We start from the raw sequence: 24,133 nt of genomic DNA, 5'->3' as shown, positions 1-24,133 counted from the left end.
TTAAAAAAAAGAGACGTAAGATTTGTTTCCCGTTAAAGTTAAAAGACTTATGTCTGTTTACAGCGCCACATGTAGGTGTGGCATATGTATTACAACATTTTTACGCGGTGGACAGCCTTACGTGACTATATATTAAAAGTCCTGTTTATTGTCTGTGTTTCAACATGTGCTGGACAAGATCGGATACGTGTGTGGATAAGGGATGTAGCAATTTCCATATTATTGATAAACCGCGGTAAAACTCCCGACCATTAGTATTACCGTTTCAAATTAAGATAATCGTAAAACCGTGATTGATAACCGCACTTTTGAGAAATTCATGGCTGACCAGTAGAGATGCGCGGATAGGCAATTATTTCATCCGCAACCGCATCACAGAAGTCGTCAACCACCCGCCATCCACCCGGACTAACATTTTATCAAAACCACAACCGCCCGCCCGTTGTTATATATCTAATATAGACGATGCAAGGCATTCTTGTTAAAGAAAGGAGACTGATCCAATGCAGCAGAGACATTCAATGCGTGCCACGCATTAATATCTCTTGGCCACGCATTAGAGGCTAAGAGATATTAATGCGTGATAATATTATTTATCATTATTATAATATTATTGTCATTTCCATTAAGATAGTGTTGACTATTATTGTTATTTTTTTTCCCTGGTCTTTAGTATTCCCTTTTTTAGTTTGTCGCGTACCACGTTTGCAACCGGCGTTGCCATCTTTTTACTTTTTTCTTTTTCTTCTGTTGTGGTGTGCTGGGTCACGCCAAATTTTTCCCCCCACAACATTTACTTCCGTGGTCATGTTTCCTCTTACGTCATTGACAGCGATCGATAGCACTTCGGCTTTGACTGCCCGTCGCTGGAAGGATACTTCGTCTTTGACAGCTGCTGGAATCCGAAGAAATCGATCATTGTTTTTTTTTGTACAGGCGCGAAACAGGACAGTCGCGTGCGGGTTAAGGAACCCCGGCAACTTTGTGACTTTATCGGACGCAGCCCCGGAAGTAAATGGGGGGAAGGCTTTTGTAGGGGGGAAGAAATTTGGCGTGACAGCTGCAGCAGTGCCTGATGAATAATTGCCTGTTTCAAAGAGTGCTGCTCGTTTTTCGTATGTGGGTAACAACATTTAACGACGTATTTTTTTTCTCTGAATTGGTTCAACCGCCACCCGCCCGAATCTATTTAAAATCTATTTTTTTCGTCCTGCATCCGCCCGACCCGCGGATTATCCGCGGACTCCGCGGTTGTGTCCGCAAACCGCGCATCTCTACTGACCAGTGATGCTGCTCATTTACTGGAGAATCTTGTTACCCGCTAGCTTAAACGCTAACATGAATGCAAGACACATTAACGTCTTTACCCATTACAAACATCATACGCCAATTTAACTCGAATGAACGCATTGTTGCGTCAAACTAATCAACAAACTAAGGCCAAGAATCCAGACTGCGAAGACATTGCGAAGTTGACCAAATCCCATGGACCATACATTTCTAACTACTGTACCCAAATAAAACTAGTAAATGCATAGCTTTTTATTATCATTTAAGGGAGTCAAATCCTAAACATCAGTGTTTACTGTTGCGTCTAAAGCCAAGAACCCAGATTGTGAAAGACATTCCGAAGTTGACCAAAACCTATGGACCGTATACTGTACACAATTAAAACTAGTAAATGCATAGCATTTGTTTTATCATTTGAGGTCATCTAATCCTAAACATCAGCGTTTATTGTTGCGTCAAACTAATCAACAAACTAAGGCCAAGAATCCAGACTGCGAAGACATTGTGAAGTTGACTAAATTCTATGGACTGTACATTTCTAGCCACTGTACCCAAATAAAACTAGTAAATGCATAGCGTTTTATTATAATTTTAAAGGCAGTCGAATCTTAAACATCAGTTTTTATTGTTGCATCAAACTAATCAACAAACTAAGACCAAGAATCCAGACTGTGAAGACATTGCGAAGTTGACTAAATCCTATGGACCATACATTTCTAACCACTGTACCCAAATAAAACTAGTAAATTCATAGCTTTTTATCATCATTTAAGGCAGTCAAATCCTAAACTTCAGTGTTTACTGTTGCGTCAAACTAAGGCCAAGAATCCAGATTGTGAAACTAGTAAATGTATTGCATTTTTTTATCATTTGAGGTCATCGAATCCTAAACATCAGTGTTTTTTTGTTGCATCAAACTAATCAACAAACTAAGGCCAAGAATCCAGACTGCAAAGACATTGCAAAGTTGACTAAATCCTGTGGACTGTACATTTCTAACCACTGTACCCAAATAAAACTAGTAAATGCATAGCTTTTTATTATCATTTAAGGCAGTCGAATCTTAAACATCAGTGTTTATTGTTGCCTCAAACTAATCAACAAACTAAGGCCAAGAATCCAGACTGTGAAGACATTGCGAAGTTGACTAAATCCTATGGACTGTACGTTTCTAGCCACTGTACCCAAATAAAACTAGTAAATGCATAGCTTTTTATTATCATTTTAAGGCAGTCGAAACATAAACCTCAGTGTTTATTGTTGTTTCAAACTAAGGCCAAGAATCAAGATTGTGAAAGACATTCCGAAGTTCACCAAAACCTATGGACTGTATACTGTACACAATTAAAACTAGTAAATGCATAGCTTTTTGTTATCATTTTAAGGCAGTCGAAACATAAACCTCAGTGTTTATTGTTGTTTCAAACTAAGGCCAAGAATCAAGATTGTGAAAGACATTCCGAAGTTGACCAAAACCTATGGACCGTATACTGTACACAATTAAAACTAGTAAATGCATAGCTTTTTGTTATCATTGAAGGTCATCGAATCCTAAACATCAGTGTTTTATTGTTGCGTCAAACTAATCAACAAACTGAGGCCAAGAATCCAGACTGTGAATACATTGCGAAGTTGACTAAATCCTATGGACTGTACATTTCTAGCCACTGTACCCAAATAAAACTAGTAAATGCATAGCTTTTTATTATAATTTTAAGGCAGTCGAATCTTAAACATCAGTGTTTATTGTTGCGTCAAACTAATCAACAAACTAAGGCCAAGAATCCAGACTGTCAAGACATTGTGAAGTTGACCAAATCCTATGGACTGTACATTTCTAGCCACTGTACCAAAATAAAACTAGTAAATGCATAGCTTTTTATTATAATTTTAAGGCAGTCGAATCTTAAACATCAGTGTTTATTGTTGCGTCAAACTAATCAACAAACTAAGGCCAAGAATCCAGACTGTCAAGACATTGTGAAGTTGACCAAATCCTATGGACTGTACATTTCTAGCCACTGTACCAAAATAAAACTAGTAAATGCATAGCTTTTTATTATAATTTTAAGGCAGTGGAATCTTAAACATCAGTGTTTATTGTTGCATCAAACTAAGGCCAAGAATCCAGATTGTGAAACTAGTAAATGCATAGCATTTTTTAACTCATTTCAGGTCATCGAATCCTAAACATCAGTGTTTATTGTTGCGTCAAACTAATCAACAAACTAAGGCCAAGAATCCAGACTGCGAAGACGTGAAGTTGACCAAATCCTGTGGACTGTACATTTCTAACCACTGTACCCAAATAAAACTAGTAAATTCATAGCTTTTTATCTTCATTTAAGGCAGTCGAATCCTAAACCTCAGTGTTTACTGTTGCGTCAAACTAAGGCCAAGAATCCAGATTGTGAAACTAGTAAATGCATAACAATTTTTTAATAATTTGAGGTCATCGAATCCTAAACATCAGTGTTTATTGTTGCGTCAAACTAATCAACAAACTAAGGCCAAGAATCCAGACTGCGAATACATTGCGAAGTTGACTAAATCCTATGGACTGTACATTCCTAGCCACTGTACCCAAATAAAACTAGTAAATGCATAGCTTTTTATTATAATTTTAAGGCAGTCGAATCTTAAACATCAGTGTTTATTGTTGCATCAAACTAAGGCCAAGAATCCAGATTGTGAAACTAGTAAATGCATAGCATTTTATAAATCATTTCAGGTCATCGAATCCTAAACATCAGTGTTTATTGTTGCGTCAAACTAATGAACAAACTAAGGCCAAGAATCCAGCCTGCGAAGATGTGAAGTTGACCAAATCCTGTGGACTGTACATTTCTAACCACTGTACCCAAATAAAACTACTAAATTCATAGCTTTTTATCTTCATTTAAGGCAGTCGAATCCTAAACCTCAGTGTTTACTGTTGCGTCAAACTAAGGCCAAGAATCCAGATTGTGAAACTAGTAAATGCATAACAATTTTTTAATAATTTGAGGTCATCGAATCCTAAACATCAGTGTTTATTGTTGCGTCAAACTAATCAACAAACTAAGGCCAAGAATCCAGACTGCGAAGACGTGAAGTGGACCAAATCCTATGGACTGTACATTTCTAACCACTGTACCCAAATAAAACTAGTACATTTATAGCTTTTTATTATCATTTAAGGCAGTCGAATTCTGAACGTCAGTGTTTATTGTAGCGCCAGCCTAGGCAACAAATTAAGGCCAAGAATCCAGATTATGTCAGCAGACCTGCCAAAGTGGGGTTTAGGGAAAAGCTAAAAAAAAACAGCTATGTTGTCTGTCCTCTTCAAAGAACTGGGGAACACAAACAGCATTCCTTAAGCAGCCCTATGACAACTCTTGATGTCTTTTGGGAGCTTTAGAGGAGCAGTGGAAAAAAGGCAGCACCCTCCATCATTAGAGTAGCACTTGACAAGACCGATTGGTTACGGTCATCACATAAGCTTGAAGAAAGTATTTCCGGTACCGTCTCTTTAAATCAACGTCTAATATTAGCTCAGGGCACGTGGGAAATTGACTAGGACTTTGTAGGCAGCAAAACCCGACATCGATTCTGCCAAATGGGATTTGGGGAAAGTACAAGTAAGAGGAACCTAGTGTGTGACATTAGTAGGGTGTTTAAAGTGGTAGCACTTAAAGAAAAGACAAAATGTCTCTTATTCAGTCCTCTCCAGCAAGCTGTCAGGTGTTCCTGCCAACACTCTTGTAAGCAAAGGACTTGGAAATGCACGAGTCAGTGCGACTATGAAAGAGAGGTGATTCGTTCAAGGTATTAGTGCCGTGTGTGATGTCACAGAATAGATGACGGTGGCGCCCTCCTCTTGAAGCGTCGGGGTTAAACGCCCCTCACAGCTCGATTGTCGGCCTACAATGGGGGCTCTCGGCAGACACTGAACATATGGAATGAATAATGGAGCTCATTACAAACATCCAGGGGTTGCCTGGAGTCTCACAGGAGGCCCACAATGCACCCTTCCTGGACTTGAGCTCATTGGCTATGGTTTTTGGGCTAAACTGGATAGGGGGGTGGGGGGTTAGCTGCCGCCACCAGTTCAGAGAGTTGTAAATGATCGCAACAAACACTTTAAACTCCTGCTTTCACAGTGACAGATATAACTACTAAATGCATGGAAAAAATAGAATTCCTTAAGACAAAGCCATTATCCTTAACTAGTCACTGATGCTGTGGGGAATTATTGTTGGAGGCAATAATGTGAGTGCCAAGCTTCTGAAATGTCTGTTTAGAATTCCGCCATTACACACAGTAAGGATGTAACGATATGAACATTTCATATCGCAGCTATGATCAAAATTGTGTTATTTTTACGGTAATGTTGAATGTGCTCCAAAATTACTTATGCACAACGAAATCTTTGAACCAAGTGTTTTTATTTTTTATTAAACAGCCAATATACAGCACAGGCCAAAAGTTTGGACACACCCTCTCATTCACAACACAACTGATGGTCCCAACCCCATTGATAAAGCAAGAAATTCCACTAACAAAGTGATGTTTGGAAATCGCAACATAACGTCTGAACAGAAAATAAGTATTGATGGTACCCAAATTGAAATCGTAAATGAGAATACATTTTTGGGAGTAATAATTGATAGTAAACTATCATGGAAACCTCATGTCAGACACATTAAAACAAAAATCTCCAAAAGCCTCTCAATTATAAACAAAGCAAAACTATACCTCAATGAAAATGCACTCCGTACTCTATACTGCACCTTGGTACTCCCATACCTTACATACTGTGTTGAAGTATGGGGGAATACTTACCACAACACAATTCATCCTCTGATCATATTACAGAAAAGACAACGTTGGTTATTTAGAACATACTCATAATCTGTTTATGCAATCAAAATTGCTCAAATTTGATGACCTTGTTAAATATAATACATTAATAATCTTATATAAAGCATTTAACAAATTATTGCCGCCTAATCTACAACGTTTTTTTATAAGACGAGTGCAAGCTCATAACTTGAGAGGCTTTGGATATTTCTCATTGCCGAGAGCTCAAACCACTCGTAAACGTTTTTGTGTGTCTGTATGCGGAGTAAAACTATGGAACAAACTGGACTTACAACACAAGCAATGCCAAACTATTAATCCCATTTAAACTACTTTACAAACATGGGGTCTGGTTCAAATATAGAGATGAGGGTCTTTAATTTGACCTGCTGCTATACTCTGTCTCAAAGTGTTAACATGTGCTCATTGTTTCCTTACCATTATTGCTATGTTGTCTATTACCATTGTTGGTATATTCATTATTCCTACATTGTTGATACAAATGATTGTTACAGTGTAATAATTATTGTTACCTGTGGTAATGCCACTATGATACAACATCTGTATTATAATTAAATAAAAAAAGTAAGAGTGAAACTCATGTGAATAATCACTGAATGTAGAACTGGGGGTGGGATTAAATAAATTATCTTCTTACCACTCCCTTTCTTTCAGGCAAAACTGGACAATCATGCACTATATTAATTTATATTGTTATGTATTGTCAACTTGTACTTATTTATGTCATTGCCTGAAATAAATAAATAAATGAAAAAAATGAATATAATCAAGCCTGATAAGGCACACCTGTGAAGTGAACACCATTCCAGGCGACTACCTCCTGAGGCTTGTGGAGAGAATGCCAAGAGTGTGCAAAGCAGTAATCAGAGCAAAGGTTGGCTATTTGGAAGAAACTAGAATATAAAACATGTTTTCAGTTATTTCACCTTTTTTTTGTTAAGTACATAACTCCACATGTGTTCATTCATAGTTTTGATGTGACAATCTACAATGTAAATAGTCATGAAAATAAAGAAAACGCATTGAATGAAAAGGTGTTTCCTAACTTTGGGCCTGTACTGTATATATGTATATTCTTTCTTTTTTTTTTCTTTTTCTTTTCATGTTTATTTCGAATATGTAGACAAAACAAAAATAAACAAATTTTGCAAAAAACAACAAAAAAGCCATTCAAGAATGAATAACAAAAACAATAATAATAATAGTAATAATAAAAAGCAAAAAGAAACAAGAAATTAAAATAAACATTAATGTAAACATATCCGATATATATATATATATATATATATATATATATATATATATATATATATATATATATATATATATATATGTGTGTGTAGTAATGTGTATAGTTATAGGCCAGGGGTCGGCAACCCGCGGCTCTAGAGCCGCATGCGGCTCTTTAGCGCCGCCCTAGTGGCTCTCTGAAGCTTTTTCAAAAATGTATGAAAAATAGAAAAAGATGAGGGGAAAAAAAAAAAAATGTTTGTATTAATATGGTTTCTGTAGGAGGACAAACATGACACAAACCTCCCTAATTGTTATTAAGCACACTGTTTATATTAAACATGCTTCACTGATTCGAGTATTTGGCGAGCGCCGTTTTGTCCTACTAATTTTGGCGGTCCTTGAACTCACCTTAGTTTGTTTCCATGTATAACTTTCTCCGACTTTCTAGGACGTGTTTTATGCCACTTCTTTTTCTGTCTCATTTTGTCCACCAAACTTTTAACGTTGTGTGTGAATACACAAAGGTGAGTTTTGTTGATGTTATTGACTTGTGTGGAGTGCTAATCAAACATATTTGGTCACTGCATGACTGCAAGCTAATCGATGCTAACATGCTATTTAGGCTAGCTATATATACATATTGCATCATTATGACTCATTTGTAGCTATATTTGAGCTCATTTAGTTTCCTTTAAGTCATCTCAATTCAATGTATATCTCATGACACGTACACTATCTGTATGTAATATGGTTTCTAATTTGTTGCGGCTCCAGACAGATTTGTTTTTGTATTTTGGTCCAATATGGCTCTTTCAACATTTTGGGTTGCCGACCCCTGTTATAGGCTCACACAAGTTCTGTAAATAGTTTAAATTTGGAGCATAGCATCATAGTTTTCACAGCTTTTTGGTTGTTAGAGGTAGATAGCGTTTTAAAGTAAAGTTCTAACTCTTTTTGTTTTTTAAAAGGCACAAAAAACAGATCGGGTATTGAGAACCTTACATTTATGAATATAAAACTTAGCCAATAGTATAATGAGGTTGCAAAGGTAAAATTCCTTTTTCAACCCTGTCTTATGTTGAATGTTCAATAGAGGTGGGCAAATGACACTTTGGTTGAATTTGCTCTTAATTTGTCAGTCATGTTTACAATCAGAATAAAACACAGAAACATTTATTTTTCAAATGAAAAATACCGTAATTTCCGGACTATAAGCCGCTACTTTTTCCCCTCGTTCTGGTCCCTGCGGCTTATACAAGGGTGCGGCTTATTTACGGCCTGTTCTTCTCCGACACGGACGAAGAGGATTTCGGTGGTTTTAGTACGCAGGAGGAAGACGATGACACAATGATTAAAGACTGACTTTTCATATACCGGTAGGCTGGTTATTTTGATAACGTACAGGCGAGCACTTTGTATTACTTTGCACCGTTGTATTATTTGTACTCTGCACGAATGCTGTTCGCCATGTCAAAGATGTGAAAGTTTGATTGAATGATTGAAAGATTTATTGTTAATAAATGGGACGCTTTGCGTTCCCAAACAGTCATCTCTGTCCCGACAATCCTCTCCGTGGTAGCAGGAACCCCTATATACTACGCTAATTACACATCAAAACCCTGCGGCTTATAGTCGGGTGCGGCTTATATATGGAGCAATCTGTATTTTCCCCTAAATTTAGCTGGTGCGGCTTATAGTCAGGTGCGGCTTATAGTCCGGAAATTACGGTAGTTGTTTGTAAACACTTGAACAATATTCAAAACACTACAGGACAATGTGACGGCATCAACAAAATGTTACTAGTATTCCCGTTAATTACATTTAGGGGTGTAACGATAAACCATAATAATGATAATCACATTAAAATGATCGAAAAACCGTGCTTGATGTGACAATTTACAATGTAAATAGTCAAGAAAGTAAAGAAAAGGCATTGAATGAGAAGGTGTGTCCAAACGTTTGGCCTGTACTGTATGTTTCTGTATTGAAGAAACATTCAATATTGTTATGACTTTCTTATTTGAGTGTTTAAATACGTTCATCTTTTCCGTTTTACTTAGTTGTTCAGACGGCAATGTGTTTATACAAGCTTAGATCGGAGTATGATGTCTGTATCTATGTCGGCATTGAAGCGAGCTAACGATTGGCGTGCTAGCTGGCTTCTCCAGAAAATAAGCAGTTTATCAAAATGTGGTTATCAATAGGGCTCTGTAAAATTCTCGATTATGGATCGATATCTTTTCATTTGTAGCAATATCTATTCACAAGGCATAATATCGATTTAGCAATGATGGAACGTTTCAGTACAATTACACTTTCACTTGCAATCGATTGTTTCAAAAATGGCACTCTTAAAACTTTGGAGGTAGTTTAAGCTGCCCAAAGTTTTTTCTGAAGAAGAAACAAACTAAAAGTACATTTGTATTTTGTAACATTTTTGAGAAATGTTCAATAACCAGGTGTAATCAAATCGAATTGAATCGTGAATAACTGATTTAGAGCCTTCAATAAATCAATCAATCAAAGTTTACTTATATAGCTGGTTGCAGGAGTTCCGCGCTTTTGTGTTCTTGATGTTTTGCCTTTCGGTTCGGGTCCCTTTGGGACTGCGCCACAAGGGGTGGCGCTTTTGGTGATTTTTTTGTCAACTTTTGGATCTGCCTGGCGGAGCATTTTGGCCATGTTTACACCGGAGACCAACTTTTTTTTTTACCATATGGATTTTCGCTCAATCTGCGCAGACCCGGACGTTGGCCGGGGGCTAGTGGGCAGCCTAGGATACAGTTGGCTCTCTAAGTTTGTCATTGGCTGCACGGTCTTCAACGCTGCAAAAATCTCCTTTTAAGCAGCTAATATCTTATTGTCACGTTAAATATAACAATAGCGATGTTTTAATATGTTCTCTTGGTTGCTTAGTTGGGTCTGTTCTGGTCTCTGGAAACGGGAGCCCACACCGCGAGCAGACGATGGCGTGTGTTTTATTTATTGCACATTTTTTGGTTATATGTTGTCTTTCACTTTGTATCTGTATATAGAAATGGCGCCGTTGAAGTGGCAGCTGGTTGCATCCGCTTTTTGCTAATGTCTTTTATGTCCGCTGTCTTCTCGTTTTTTTACCTTATTTGTTGTGGACTTTTTGTATCTGAACTGTCCATTCGTCCATTTTCTAATCGCCGGAGCCCATACTTGCCAACCCTCCCGTTTTTAGCGGGAGAATCTCCCGACAACCTCCCCGCAGAGATTTTCTCCCGACAAACTCCCGGTATTCAGCCGGAGCTGGAGGCCACGCCCCCTCCAGCTCAATGCGGACCTGAGACTGAGTGGGGACAGCCTGTTCTCACGTCCGCTTTCCCACAATATAAACAGCTTGCCTGCCCAATGACGTCATAACATCTAGGGCTTTTAGAGAGTAGAGTGCACAACTGCACACACAACAAGGACACTAAGCAGAAGAACGAGGAAATTACAGACATGGCGACGCCATCGACGAGCAAGATGAAGAAATACGCTTGAGAGTTCCAAAACGAATGGAAACAAGAATTTCAGTTCATCCAGGACAGTTCGAAGGGGAAGGTGTATGTTGCCTGTAAATATGTAGAACAGACTTCTCCATTGAACATGGTGGCCGAAATGATATACTCATCATGAACGGAGAAGTTAAACAGGACAATACTGCCATCTAATGGATAGCCAGCGGAACACTGAAATTCAAGTATTTCTTTTATGTAAATAAAGTAAATATATATATATATATATATATATATATATACACACCGTAATTTCCGGACTATAAGCCGCACCTGACTATAAGCCGCACCAGCTAAATTTAGGGGAAAATACAGATTGCTCCATATATAAGCCGCACCCGACTATAAGCCGCAGGGTTTTGATGTGTAATTAGCGTAGTATATAGGGGTTCCTGCTACCACGGAGGGGATTGTCGGGACAGAGATGACTGTTTGGGAACGCAAAGCGTCCCATTTATTAACAATAAATCTTTCAATCATTCAATCAAACTTTCACATCTTTGACATGGCGAACAGCATTCGTGCAGAGTACAAATAATACAACGGTGCAAAGTAACACAAAGTGCTCGCCTGTACGTTATCAAAATAAGCAGCCTACCGGTATATGAAAAGTCAGTCTTTAATCATTGTGTCATCGTCTTCCTCCTGCGTACTAAAACCACCGAAATCCTCTTCGTCGGTGTCGGAGAAGAACAGGCCGTATATAAGCCGCACCCTTGTATAAGCCGCAGGGACCAGAACGAGGGGAAAAAGTAGCGGCTTATAGTCCGGAAATTACGGTATATGTATATATATATATATATATATGTATATATATATATATATATATATATATATATATATATATATATATATATATATATATATATATATATATAGCTAGAATTCACTGAAAGTCAAGTATTTCATACATATATATATATATATATATATATATATATATATATATATATATATATATATATATATATATATATATATATATATATATATATGTATGAAATACTTGACTTTCAGTGAATTCTAGCTATATATATATATATATATATATATATATATATATATATATATATATATAAATATATATATATATATATATATATATATATATATATATATATATATATATACACATATATGAAATATATATGAAATACTCGAGTTGGTGAATTTTAGCTGTAAATAACCACGCCCCCCCTACCTACCCCCCACCTCCCGATATCGGAGGTCTCAAGGTTGGCAAGTATGCCGGAGCCTATCCCAGCTGCACTCGGGCGGAAGGCGGGGTACACCCTGGACAAGTCGCCAGCAACCACATAATTCAAGCATTGTGGGATGAATAAAGTCTATTATATCCTAAGTGTATATTGACGTAATTTTGCTCAAACTGTAATGCATGTAATTAGGACTGTGACAATATAAAAATGTCATATTTCGGTTATTTTGACCAGAATTATCACGGTTATTGTTAAATGTGCTCAAAAAGTACCGATACACACACTAAAATATTTTAACTTTTTTTTTTTTTTTTTAAATAACTAAACCAAACAGACACACAATATACTTTCTTGGTCGAGGAAACTGAATATTTCTCTGGCTTCACAATAGCAATGTTATTTTCATATGTGTGTTTAAATATGTTTATCTTCTTCCTTTTTAATTTTGTATACGTTTTAGAATGTTCTTTTTTTAATAAAGGACGATCACTTTGCCGCACTTCCTTTTTATGTGGCGTCAGGCAAGTTCACTTCCTGTTAAACGCACCTCCGATCACTTTGTGCTAAGACACCACATTCTTGATGTTGACTGTGAATACTGTATCTTAGTCGTGGATGTGTTCATACAAGTTTACATTGTGCTATTACATTTCTTTTTCTTTTTTTTTTTTTAAAACATTTGTTTATAGGATTTTGGACAAACACAGTCCAGAAATACAATTAAGCACATGTCAAATGTTATTTTTGTTCTCCCCAAAAAAGTGATATATCAAATAAAATAGAAATAATAAACTAGCATGCATCAGTCAAATATTGACATGAAGCCAAAGACAACTGCACTCCACGGTGCATCGATACACATACTATGACATTTCTTAATGGGGAAATACATGAATGTCTCTTGTTTTCATGTCTATAATTTGATCAATTTGTGGTTCTCAAGCACAGTTTTTCCATCATTTTATTTTGATTATCATTATTATTAGGGATGTTCGATAATGGCTGTTTGCCGATATCCGATATTGTCCAACTCTTTAATTACCGATACCGATATCAACCGATACCGATATCAACCGATATATGCAGTCGTGGAATTAACACATTATTATGCCTAATTTGGACAACCAGGTATGGTGAATATAAGGTACTTTTTAAAAAAATTAGTAAAATAAGATAAATAAATTAAAAACATTTTCTTGAATTAAAAAGAAAGTACAACAATATAAAAACAGTTACATAGAAACTAGTAATGAATGAAAATTAGTAAAATTAACTGTTAAAGGTTAGTACTATTAGTGGACCAGCAGCACGCACAATCATGTGTGTTTACGGACTGTATCCCTTGCAGACTGTATTGATATATATTTATATATAATGTAGGAACCAGAATATCAATAACAGAAAGAAACAACCCTTTTGTGTGAATGAGTGTAAATGGGGGAGGGAGGTTTTTTGGGTTTGTGCACTAATTGTAAGTGTATCTTGTGTTTTTTATGTTGATTTAATAAAAAAAAACTAAAAAAAACAACAACAAAAACGATACCGATAATAAAAAAAAACGATACCGATAATTTCCGATATTACATTTTAACGCATATATCTCTAATTATTATGGTTTATCGTTACATCCCTAAATGTAATTAACGGGAAAACTAGTAACATTTTGTTGATACCGTCACATTGTCCTGCAGTGTTTTGAATATTGTTCACAAACAAACAAGCTTGTTTCTATTTTTCATTTGCCAAATTAATTGTTCTGTGTTTTATTCTGATTGTAAACATGACGGACAAATTAAGAGCAAATTCAACCAAAGTGTCATTTGCCCACCTCTATTGAACATTCAACATAAGACATGGTGGAAAAACTATTGGCTAAGTTTTATATTCACAAATGTAAAGTTCTCAATACCCAATCTGTTTTTTGTGCCTTTAAAAAAAAAAGAAAAGAAAAAAAGAGTTAGAACCATCTACCTCTAACAACCAAAAAGCTGTGAAAACTATAATGCTATGCTCCAAATTTAAACTATTTACAAAACTTGTGTGAGCCTATAATTATACACACTACATATATATATAAATACATATATACACTACCGTTCAAAAGTTTGGGGTCACCCAAAGAATTTTGTGGAAAAGCCTTCATTTCTAACAACAAGAATAGACTGTCGAGTTTCAGATGAAAGTTCTCTTTTTCTGGCCATTTTGAGCGTTTAATTGACCCCACAAATGTGATGCTCCAGAAACTCAATCTGCTCAAAGGAAGGTCAGTTTTGTAGCTTCTGTAACGAGCTAAAGTGTTTTCAGATGTGTGAACATGATTGCACAAGGCTTTTCTAATCATCAATTAGCCTTCTGAGCCAATGAGCAAACACATTGTACCATTAGAACACTGGAGTGATAGTTGCTGGGAATGGGCCTCTATACACCTATGTAGATATTGCACCAAAAACCAGACATTTGCAGCTAGAATAGTCATTTACCACATTAGCAATGTATAGAGTGTATTTCTTTCAAGTTAAAATTAGTTTAAAGTTATCTACGTTGAAAAGTACAGTGCTTTTCCTTCAAAAATAAGGACATTTCAATGTGACCCCAAACTTTTGAACGGTAGTGTATATATATACACACATACATACACACACACACACACATATATATATATATATATATATATATATATATATACATATATATATATATATATATATATATATATACATATATATATATATATATATATATATATATATATATATATATATATATATATATATATATATATATATATATATATATATATATATATATATATATATATATATATACATATATACACACACACATACACACACACACACACACACACACACACACATATACAGTACATATACAGTACAGGCCAAAAGTTAGGAAACACCTTTTAATTCAATGCGTTTTCTTTATTTTCATGACTATGGATCATGGAGAGAATGCCAAGAGTGTGCAAAGCAGTAATCAGAGCAAAGGTTGGCTATTTTGAAGAAACTAGAATATAAAACATGTTTTCAGTTATTTCACCTTTTTTTTGTTAAGTACATAACTCCACATGTGTTCATTCATAGTTTTGATGTAATGCAATGTAAATAGTCATGGGTCCATTGCCAGGGTTCATGTGGTCAACATATATCAAATAAAAACTAAATAAGGCTCAGAATGGTTTCTTAACAAAACTTTTCTACATATAAAGTGCTTTTTTTGATTGATTGATTGAGACTTTTATTAGTAGATTGCACAGTACAGTACATACTCCGTACAATTGACCACTAAATGGTAACACCCCGATAAGTTTTTCAACTTGTTTAAGTCGGGGTCCACGTTAATCAACATTAAACTGCCTCAAGTTGTTGCTCGGATTAAATAAAATGACACAACTTTTCTTCTACGTATAAAAAGTGCAACATTAAACAGTTTCAAGTCAACTCAGCCTCAGATTAACTTTTCTCCCCCCCCCCCAGCCTGGCTAACTTGTCAGTAAGAGGATATATGGGCTCATTGTTCTTCCACCATAGAAGTGGGTCAAAATCTAGTTTTTAATGCAATATGGACTTAAATCTGCTGCTATAAAAACATTTGTTATTGCTTTAGCCCTGCCTGACTCGCCGAGGAGAGGCTGCTTGAATGCGGTGGTGACGCTTCAAATGTGTTATGAGAGTAGCGTATGTGTGTGTGTGTGTGGCCCTTTAAAGGCCTACTGAAAGCCACTACTACCGACCACGCAGTCTGATAGTTTATATATCAATGATGAAATCTTAACATTGCAACACATGCCAATACGGCCGGGTTAACTTATAAAGTGACATTTTAAATTTCCCGGTAAATATCCGGCTGAAACGTCGCGGTATGATGACGTATGCGTGTGACGTAGTCAGTTAAACGGAAGTTATGGTACCCCGTAGAATCCTATACAAAAAGCTCTGTTTTCATTTCATAATTCCACAGTATTCTGGACATCTTTTGCAATTTGTTTAATGAACAATGAAGGCTGCAAAGAAGAAAGTTGTAGGTGGGATCGGTGTATTAGCAGTGGACTACAGCAACACAACCAGGAGGACTTTGTTGGAGAGCAGACGCGCTAGCCGGCGATCTCACCTTGACTTCCTACGTCTCCGGGCCGCCAAACGCATCGGGTGAAGTCCTTCGTCCTTCCGTCGATCGCTGGAACGCAGGTGAGCACGGGTGTTGATGAGCAGATGAAGGCTGGCTGGCGTAGGTGGAGAGCTAATGTTTTTAGCATAGCTCTGTGAAGTCCGGTTGCTAAGTAGGCTTCAATGGCGTCGTTAGCACAGCATTGTTAACCTTCGCCAGCCTGGAAAGCATTAACCGTGTATTTACATGTCCACGGTTTAATAGTATTGTTGATTTTCTATCTATCCTTCCAGTCAGGGGTTTATTTTTTTTGTTTCTACATGCAGTTAAAGCACGATTCTATCACGTTAGCTCGTAGCTAAAGCGTTTTGCCGATGTATTGTCGTGGAGATAAAAGGCACTGAATGTCCATTTCGCGTTCTTGACTCTCATTTTCAAGAGGATATAGTATCCGAGGTGGTTTAAAATACAAATCCGTGATCCACAATAGAAAAAGGAGAGAGTGTGGAATCCAATGAGCCAGCTTGTACCTAAGTTACGGTCAGAGCGAAAAAAAATATGTATTTCACTGCATTCTAGTCCGTCACTCTAATGTTCCTCGTCCACGAATCTTTCATCCTCGCTCAAATTAATGGGGTAATGGTCCGAATCACTCTAGCTGCGTTGAAAACAATAGGAAAATATGAGGGAGTGAACAACTGACAACGTCACGCTACTTCCGGTAGGGGCAAGGTTTTTTTTTTATCAGAGACCAAAAGTTGCGAACTTTATCGACGTTGTTCTATACTAAATCCTTTCAGCAAAAATATGGCAATATCGCAAAATGATCAAGTATGACACATAGAATGGATCTGCTATCCCCGTTTAAATAAAAAAAATTCATTTCAGTAGGCCTTTAATATGTGACAGCATGTGAGGTGAGTGTGTGGGCGAGAGAGGTGAGGGAGCGGTAGCGGGGAGTGGCTAGTGTTTTGTTGGATTGGCTGTGTGCAAGACCTCAATAAAGCCCCGATTTGCAACTAATCGCCGGACCGGAGTCCGGAGCTGTGGAGACCCACTGCCGGGTAGAGTGAAGGGTGTTGCCCCCGAGAATACATGGGCCCCGGAGGAGTGTCTCCCATGCGCTCCTCGACTACGGTCTGGGAGCCGGAAGCAGGAAAGGTGCAACACATGTTTGACGTGTCGTCAGAAGCAGCTGCTGAACAATGTCGGCAAACCTCCGTCCTCCATTGTTGTATCGCGCAGCCAAAGTGTTCCCAAACGGGAGATCTTAACGAGGCAGGAGGGTCTTCCAGCTCTGACTTTTACATGTTGTCCTAGCCCGGTCGCTGCTAGCATGTCTACTCGTTCGGTACACCTCTGAACCGAACCGAAACGGTTCAATACAAATACACCAGGGGTGTCCAAACTTTTTCCACTGAGGGCCGCACACGGAAAAATTAAAGCATGCGGGGGCCATTTTGATATTTTTCATTTTCAAACCATAACAAAATATATAGATTTTTTTTTTTTTTTTAACAATTAGGGATCCTGGTAAAGGGTCTCAGTCATTAAAATGTTAAAAACAAGTCAAATCATTATTGCCTATTATTATATATGCCTTTTATGTCAAAGACAACTTTGTTTTTTATAGTAAAAGTGAAATATGCAGTATTTCCCCCACCGCCCAAAACATTCAGAAAGCAATGTTTGATGTGAAGTCATTGGAGCCCTGATAAGATCAATAATGCATGACACCATTGATTTTATTTTCATTATTATTTTTGATTAATCACAGTGAAAAGATAAATAAAATCCCACTAAATATCTATGGGATCCAAAAGGTGCCCCACTCATAAAGTGATACATTTTTATTATTATTCGTTTTACTTTCAACACTTAAGTTACGAGATCAACTTCAGATATATCTGTCGATTTTACGTTTGAACTATTATTTTGTTTGTTTTATGCTCTTTTGTCAAAGAAAACGTGGATGTTTTTATATGGCAACCACACAATATATGCAATATTTTTCCACATAAAACATTTTAATGTGAAATATTTGAAGTAATTGGAGCCTTGAAGATGTCAATAATTCATTATTATTAGGGATGTCCGATAATGGCTTTTGGCCGATATCCGATATGCCGATATTGTCCAACTCTTTAATTACAGATACCGATATCAACCGATACCGATATCAACCGATATATACAGTCGTGGAATTAACACATTATTATGCCTAATTTGGACAACCAGGTATGGTGAAGATAAGGTACTTTTTAAAAAAATGAATCAAATAAAATAAGATAAATAAATTAAAAACATTTTCTTGAATAAAAAAGAAAGTAAAACAATATAAAAACAGTTACATAGAAACTAGTAATTAATGAAAATTAGTAAAATTAACTGTTAAAGGTTAGTATTATTAGTGGACCAGCAGCACGCACAATCATGTGTGCTTACGGACTGTATCCCTTGCAGACTGTATTGATATATATTGATATATAATGTAGGAACCAGAATATTAATAACAGAAAGAAACAACCCTTTTGTGTGAATGAGTGTAAATGGGGGAGGGAGGTTTTTTGGGTTGGTGCACTAATTGTAAGTGGATCTTGTGTTTTTTAAGTGGATTTAATTAAAAAAAAACACAAAAAAAAACAAAACAAAAAACGATACTGATAATAAAAAAAACGATACCGATAATTTCCGATATTACATTTTAACGCATTTATCGGCCGATAATATCTGCAGATTGATATTATCGGACATCTCTAATTATTATTGATTTTTTTTCTTTTTTTTTCTTTTTGGAGCAATGGCAAAAAAAGGAAAATAAAGAACACCCTGCATGGCAGCTTTGTGTCAACATTGCAACGTTTTCTAGTTAGATTTCACCTCATTCCACTTTTTTAATGCTTTTTTGATTTTTGCAATGGCATTTCCAGAATGTGTGGCGGGCCTCTAAACAATTAGCTGCGAGCCACAAATGGCCCCCGGGCCGCACTTTGGACACCCCTGAAATACACGTACCGTTACACCCTTAGTATATATAAAATAATTTAAAAAAAAAACATTAGACATGGTGAACAGCAAACAAATATGTGTGTGTATATTCATTTCAGGAACATGTTGGTTCCTTAAAGGCCTACTGAAATGATTTTTTTTATTTAAACGGGGATAGCAGATCCATTCTATGTGTCATACTTGATCATTTCGCGATATTGCCATATTTTTGCTGAAAGGATTTAGTAGAGAACATCGACGATAAAGTTCGCAACTTTTGGTCGCTGATAAAAAAAGCCTTGCCTGTACCACAAGTAGCGTTACGTCACAGGCTGAAAGGCTGCTCACATTTCCCCATTGTTTACACCAGCAGCGAGAGCGATTCGGACCGAGAAAGCGACGATTACCCCATTAATTTGAGCCAGGATGAAAGATTTGTGGATGAGGAACGTGAGAGTGAAGGACTAGAGTGCAGTGCAGGACGTATCTTTTTTCCGCTCTGACCGTAACTTAGGTACGAGGGCTCATTGGATTCCACACTTTCTCCTTTTTCTATTGTGGATCACGGATTTGTATTTTAAACCACCTCGGATACTATATCCTCTTGAAAATGAGAGTCGAGAACGCGAAATGGACATTCGCAGTGACTTTTATCTCCACGACAATACATCGGCGAAGCACTTTAGCTACGGAGCTAACGTGATAGCATCGGGCTTAACTGCATATAGAAACGAAAGAAATAAACCCCTGACTGGAAGGATAGACAGAAAATCAACAATACTATAAAACCATGGACCTGTAACTACACGGTTAATGCTTTCCAGGCTGGCGAAGCTTAACAATGCTGTTGCTAACGACGCCATTGAAGCCAACTTAGCTACGGGACCTCACAGAGCTATGCTAAAAACATTAGCTATCTACCTACGCCAGCCAGCCCTCATCTGCTCATCAACACCCGTGCTCACCTGCGTTCCAGCGATCGACGGAGCGACGAAGGACTTCACCCAATCATAGATGCGGTCGGCGGCTAGCGTCGGATAGCGCGTCTGCTATCCAAGTCAAAGTCCTCCTGCTTGTGTTGGTGCAGCCAGCCGCTAATACACCGATCCCACCTACAACTTTCTTCTTTGTAGTCTTCATTGTTCATTAAACAAATTGCAAAAGATTCACCAACACAGATGTCCAGAATACTGTGGAATTTTGCGATGAAAACAGAGCTGATTTGTATTGGATACAATGGTGTCCGAATACTTCCGTTTCAACGACTGACGTCACGCGCATACGTCATCATACATAGACGTTTTCAACCGGAAGTTTAGCGGGAAATTTAAAATTGCACTTTATAAGTTAACCCGGCCGTATCGGCATGTGTTGCAATGTTAAGATTTTATCATTGATATATAAACTATCAGACTGCGTGGTCGCTAGTAGTGGCTTTCAGTAGGCCTTTAAACCTGGATGCTGCTGCTATGGGTGAGGGCGGACTTACGTCACTTCCGCCTACCAATCCCCTAGCAACCGGGAATTTGTTGAAAACAAACCAGCTCACAGCGAACACAGCATTGACAGAAAAAGCATTTAACGAGCGTTGTGGCTTGGAAGTCGGCGTTAAATCCTTCATTTACGCATTTTTACTTATTCGCATATCGTGTGAAAAAAACGAAAATGTATTATTTGCGTCAGACTCGTCTCAGTGAACTTTAAAGCCTCTCAGGCTTAGCTTAGCTTGCTAGTTAGCTTAGCCTGCGCGCTACTAAGAAAGAGACGTGGAAGTTACCAGCAACAAGATCAAGTGTTAGTGTATAAAATATTGAGAGATTTGAGGGCTGCATGTATTGTTTAAGTACAACTGTTCTTCGCCAGGTGTTCTTTGGCCGCCCTGGCTTACGTTTTCCCGGTGGTGTCCATCTTAACGCTGCCTTTGGTATCCTCTCGTTGTCCGGTTTTCGAAAATAGCTAGCTAGGCTATAGACTATATAGTACAGGGGTCACCAACGTGGTGCCCGCGGGCACCAGGTAGCCCGTAAGGACCAGATGAGTAGCCCGCTGGCCTGTTCTAAAAAATAGCTCAAATAGCAGCACTTACCAGTGAGCTGCTTCTATTTTTTAAAATGTTATTTATTTACTAGCAAGCTGGTCTCGCTTTGCTCAACATTTTTAATTCTAAGAGAGACAAAACTCAAATAGAATTTGAAAATCCAAGAAAATATTTTAAAGACTTGGTCTTCACTTGTTTAAATAAATTCTTTTTTTTTTTTTGCTTCTTATAACTTTCAGAAAGACAATTTTAGAGAAAAAATACAAACTTAAAAATGGTTTTAGGATTTTTAAACACATATACCTTTTTACCTTTTGAATTCCTTCCTCTTCTTTCCTGACAATTTAAATCAATGTTCAAGTAAATTTATTTTTTATAGTAAAGAATAATAAATACATTTGAATTTAATTCTTCATTTTAGCTTCTGTTTTTTCGACAAAGAATATTTGTGAAATATTTCTTCAAACTTGTTATGATTAAAATTCAAAAAAAATTATTCTGGCAAATCTAGAAAATCTGTAGAATCAAATTTAAATCTTATTTCAAAGTCTTTTGAATTTCTTTAAAAATAATTTGTTCTGGAAAATCTAGAAGAAATAATGATTTGTCTTTGTTAGAAATATAGCTTTGTCCAATTTGTTATATATTCTAACAAAGTGCAGATTGGATTTTAACCTATTTAAAACATGTCATCAAAATTCTAAAATTAATCTTAATCAGGAAAAATTACTAACGATGTTCCATAAATATTTTTTTTAAATTTTTTCAAAAAGATTCAAATTAGCTAGTTTTTCTATTCTTTTTTTCGGTTGAATTTTGAATTTAAAGAGTCGAAATTGAAGATAGACTATGTTTCAAAATGTAATTGTCATTTTTTGTGTTTTCTCCTCTTTTAAACCATTCAATTAAGTGTAAATATCATTAATTATTAATAATAACATAGAGGTAAAGGTAAATTGAGCAAATTGGCTATTTCTGGCAATTTGTTTAAGTGTGTATCCAACTGGTAGCCCTTCGCATTAATCACTACCCAAGAAGTAGCTCTTGGTTTCAAAAAGGTTGGTGACCCCTGATATAGTATATACCGCATGTTATTTTTGTACAACAACAACTTCAGCTGTCGAACGTCATAAGGTACAAATTCAACAAGTACAACATTAGCACGGACGGTATAGCCAAGTTGTGGTTAAGAAGGTGGATTTTTGTTCCTTATATTTACCAGAAACGAAGTGATCCGAACACACGACCCGGGACTTTGGGGGACTCCAGTGAGAACCGTCCTCGTTTTCCCGGTGTAAAGCTGCGAGCCATTTGTCTCGTCTCTGTGGGCTTTTATCGCGCTTTGGCAGAACAAAATACGACCTTTGTTTTCCCTGTTTCCAGTTGTGGTTAGCACAACCAACAACAACACAGTTTTTCGGCATTTTGGAGGCAGAATGACGGGTTTAACCAGCGTAGGTCGACAGGTTAAAGAGTAATGGCGACGGTTTGTTTTCAACGCCAGTCTGGTTGCTATGGCTCGAAGAACCCGTATGTAGCTCAGTTGCCCGGATGTCGGCCCTCACCCATTGTTTCGGAACTTTAGGTGCACCTCATTGACCAACTTAAAATCCTCAGTTTACTTGCTAAACATTATACATTCCAGGGTGTAGCAGCGGCGCCAACATTTCTATGTACGCTGCTGTATATGTGTTGTCAAAATTTTAAATCCTAAATAAAATACAAAAATAGTGCAGGTTATTGTTTAGGGCGCATGCGCGCACACCCCCACTTCTCCCCCCCTCACTCACCTGACAACATTGGGATGCTCAAAGGCCTCAAGCTGCCTCAGTACCGCCACCTCCCGGATGGTGGAGAGCGGCATCCCCTCTTCCTCCGTCTGAACGCGAACTTTTTTCAGGGCCACGAAGCGTCCCCCGTTCTTCAAATCTCTCGCCTTGTACACTTTCCCGTAGGCTCCTTCTCCGATCTCGGCCACGGGCTCGTACTGCGTACCGACGGCTTCTTTGTCCATTTTTTTTTCTGATTTCTTTTCCCTCGTCGAAAAATATAATGCAGGGGGATTCCCAGCGAGGGTGACGGAGCCAATCTTCCTCACCAAGCCATGGTCAGAGAACGAAGTTGTCCGTCGCCATGCCTAGATGACAGACACAGGGATGGAGGACATCATCTTAGTCAAGAGTCATTTACACGACTGTCATCATGTTTTAGTCCGACTATCAATACAAACGCCTCGCTGCTGCTGCTACGGCTTGCCTCCCGACTTCCACTCCTCCTCCTTCCCCGGTTACGTTTAACTAAGTCTTCCTCCTTTTTACAAAATAATTCCAAAAATATGACGTTATCATTAGCATGTTTAAGCTAATAAAAGAGAAGACAAGTCTGGTGCGTTCAAGGACGCAACGCGCATGCAAAGACTCCAAAAAAAACGTCTTAAAAAGTAAATTAAGCACAATTTCAAAAAAGAAAACTCCGAACTTATTCAAAAGTCGTTTGAGGTAGCAAACTAGCGGATTCATTTTCTTTCTTTTCCCCCCCCTGCCAGCTTAGTTTGTCACAAACTTACCGAGCACATGGCTGTCTCCTGGCTGCATTGTCCTCAACTTTCCCCATTTAAAACGCTACAAAAACCGCCTTTTAAGCACCCAAATGTGTTATCGTCACGTTAAATATACCAATAGCGATGTTTTAATGATACTTTAATTCGCGTAAACAGCTCTGGGTATTTTTAACACATTTTAATGATTAAAATAATGCAAAGTAAACGCGTGGTTTCTGACCCCCACCGGACTGTATAGGGGGCAACACACACACACACACACACACTCTCTTATTTCCGTTTTAGTGTTTAC

The 24,133-nt window shown here is 37.4% G+C and overlaps 1 protein-coding gene across 3 annotated transcripts in view; it reads right to left on the bottom strand.

The window, feature by feature from the left end:
• cdk6 (cyclin dependent kinase 6) overlaps positions 1-24,133 on the bottom strand; it is a 179,602-nt gene that overhangs the window by 133,219 nt on the left and 22,250 nt on the right. For 2 of the 3 annotated variants that reach the window (XM_062029410.1, XM_062029409.1), the window contains one exon: positions 23,072-23,418. In XM_062029410.1, the coding sequence (XP_061885394.1) occupies positions 23,072-23,295 (224 nt within the window). In that variant the 5' untranslated portion in view covers positions 23,296-23,418. Of the gene's footprint in view, positions 1-23,071; positions 23,419-23,847; positions 24,077-24,133 lie in introns of those variants that run through there. The other variant, XM_062029408.1, reaches the window with a different exon arrangement.

This window comes from Entelurus aequoreus, linkage group LG20 (assembly GCF_033978785.1).
Source record: "Entelurus aequoreus isolate RoL-2023_Sb linkage group LG20, RoL_Eaeq_v1.1, whole genome shotgun sequence".
NCBI lineage: Eukaryota > Metazoa > Chordata > Actinopteri > Syngnathiformes > Syngnathidae > Entelurus > Entelurus aequoreus.
Note: the sequence above shows the minus strand (reverse complement) of the source record. Positions and strands in the feature narration are given on the sequence as shown.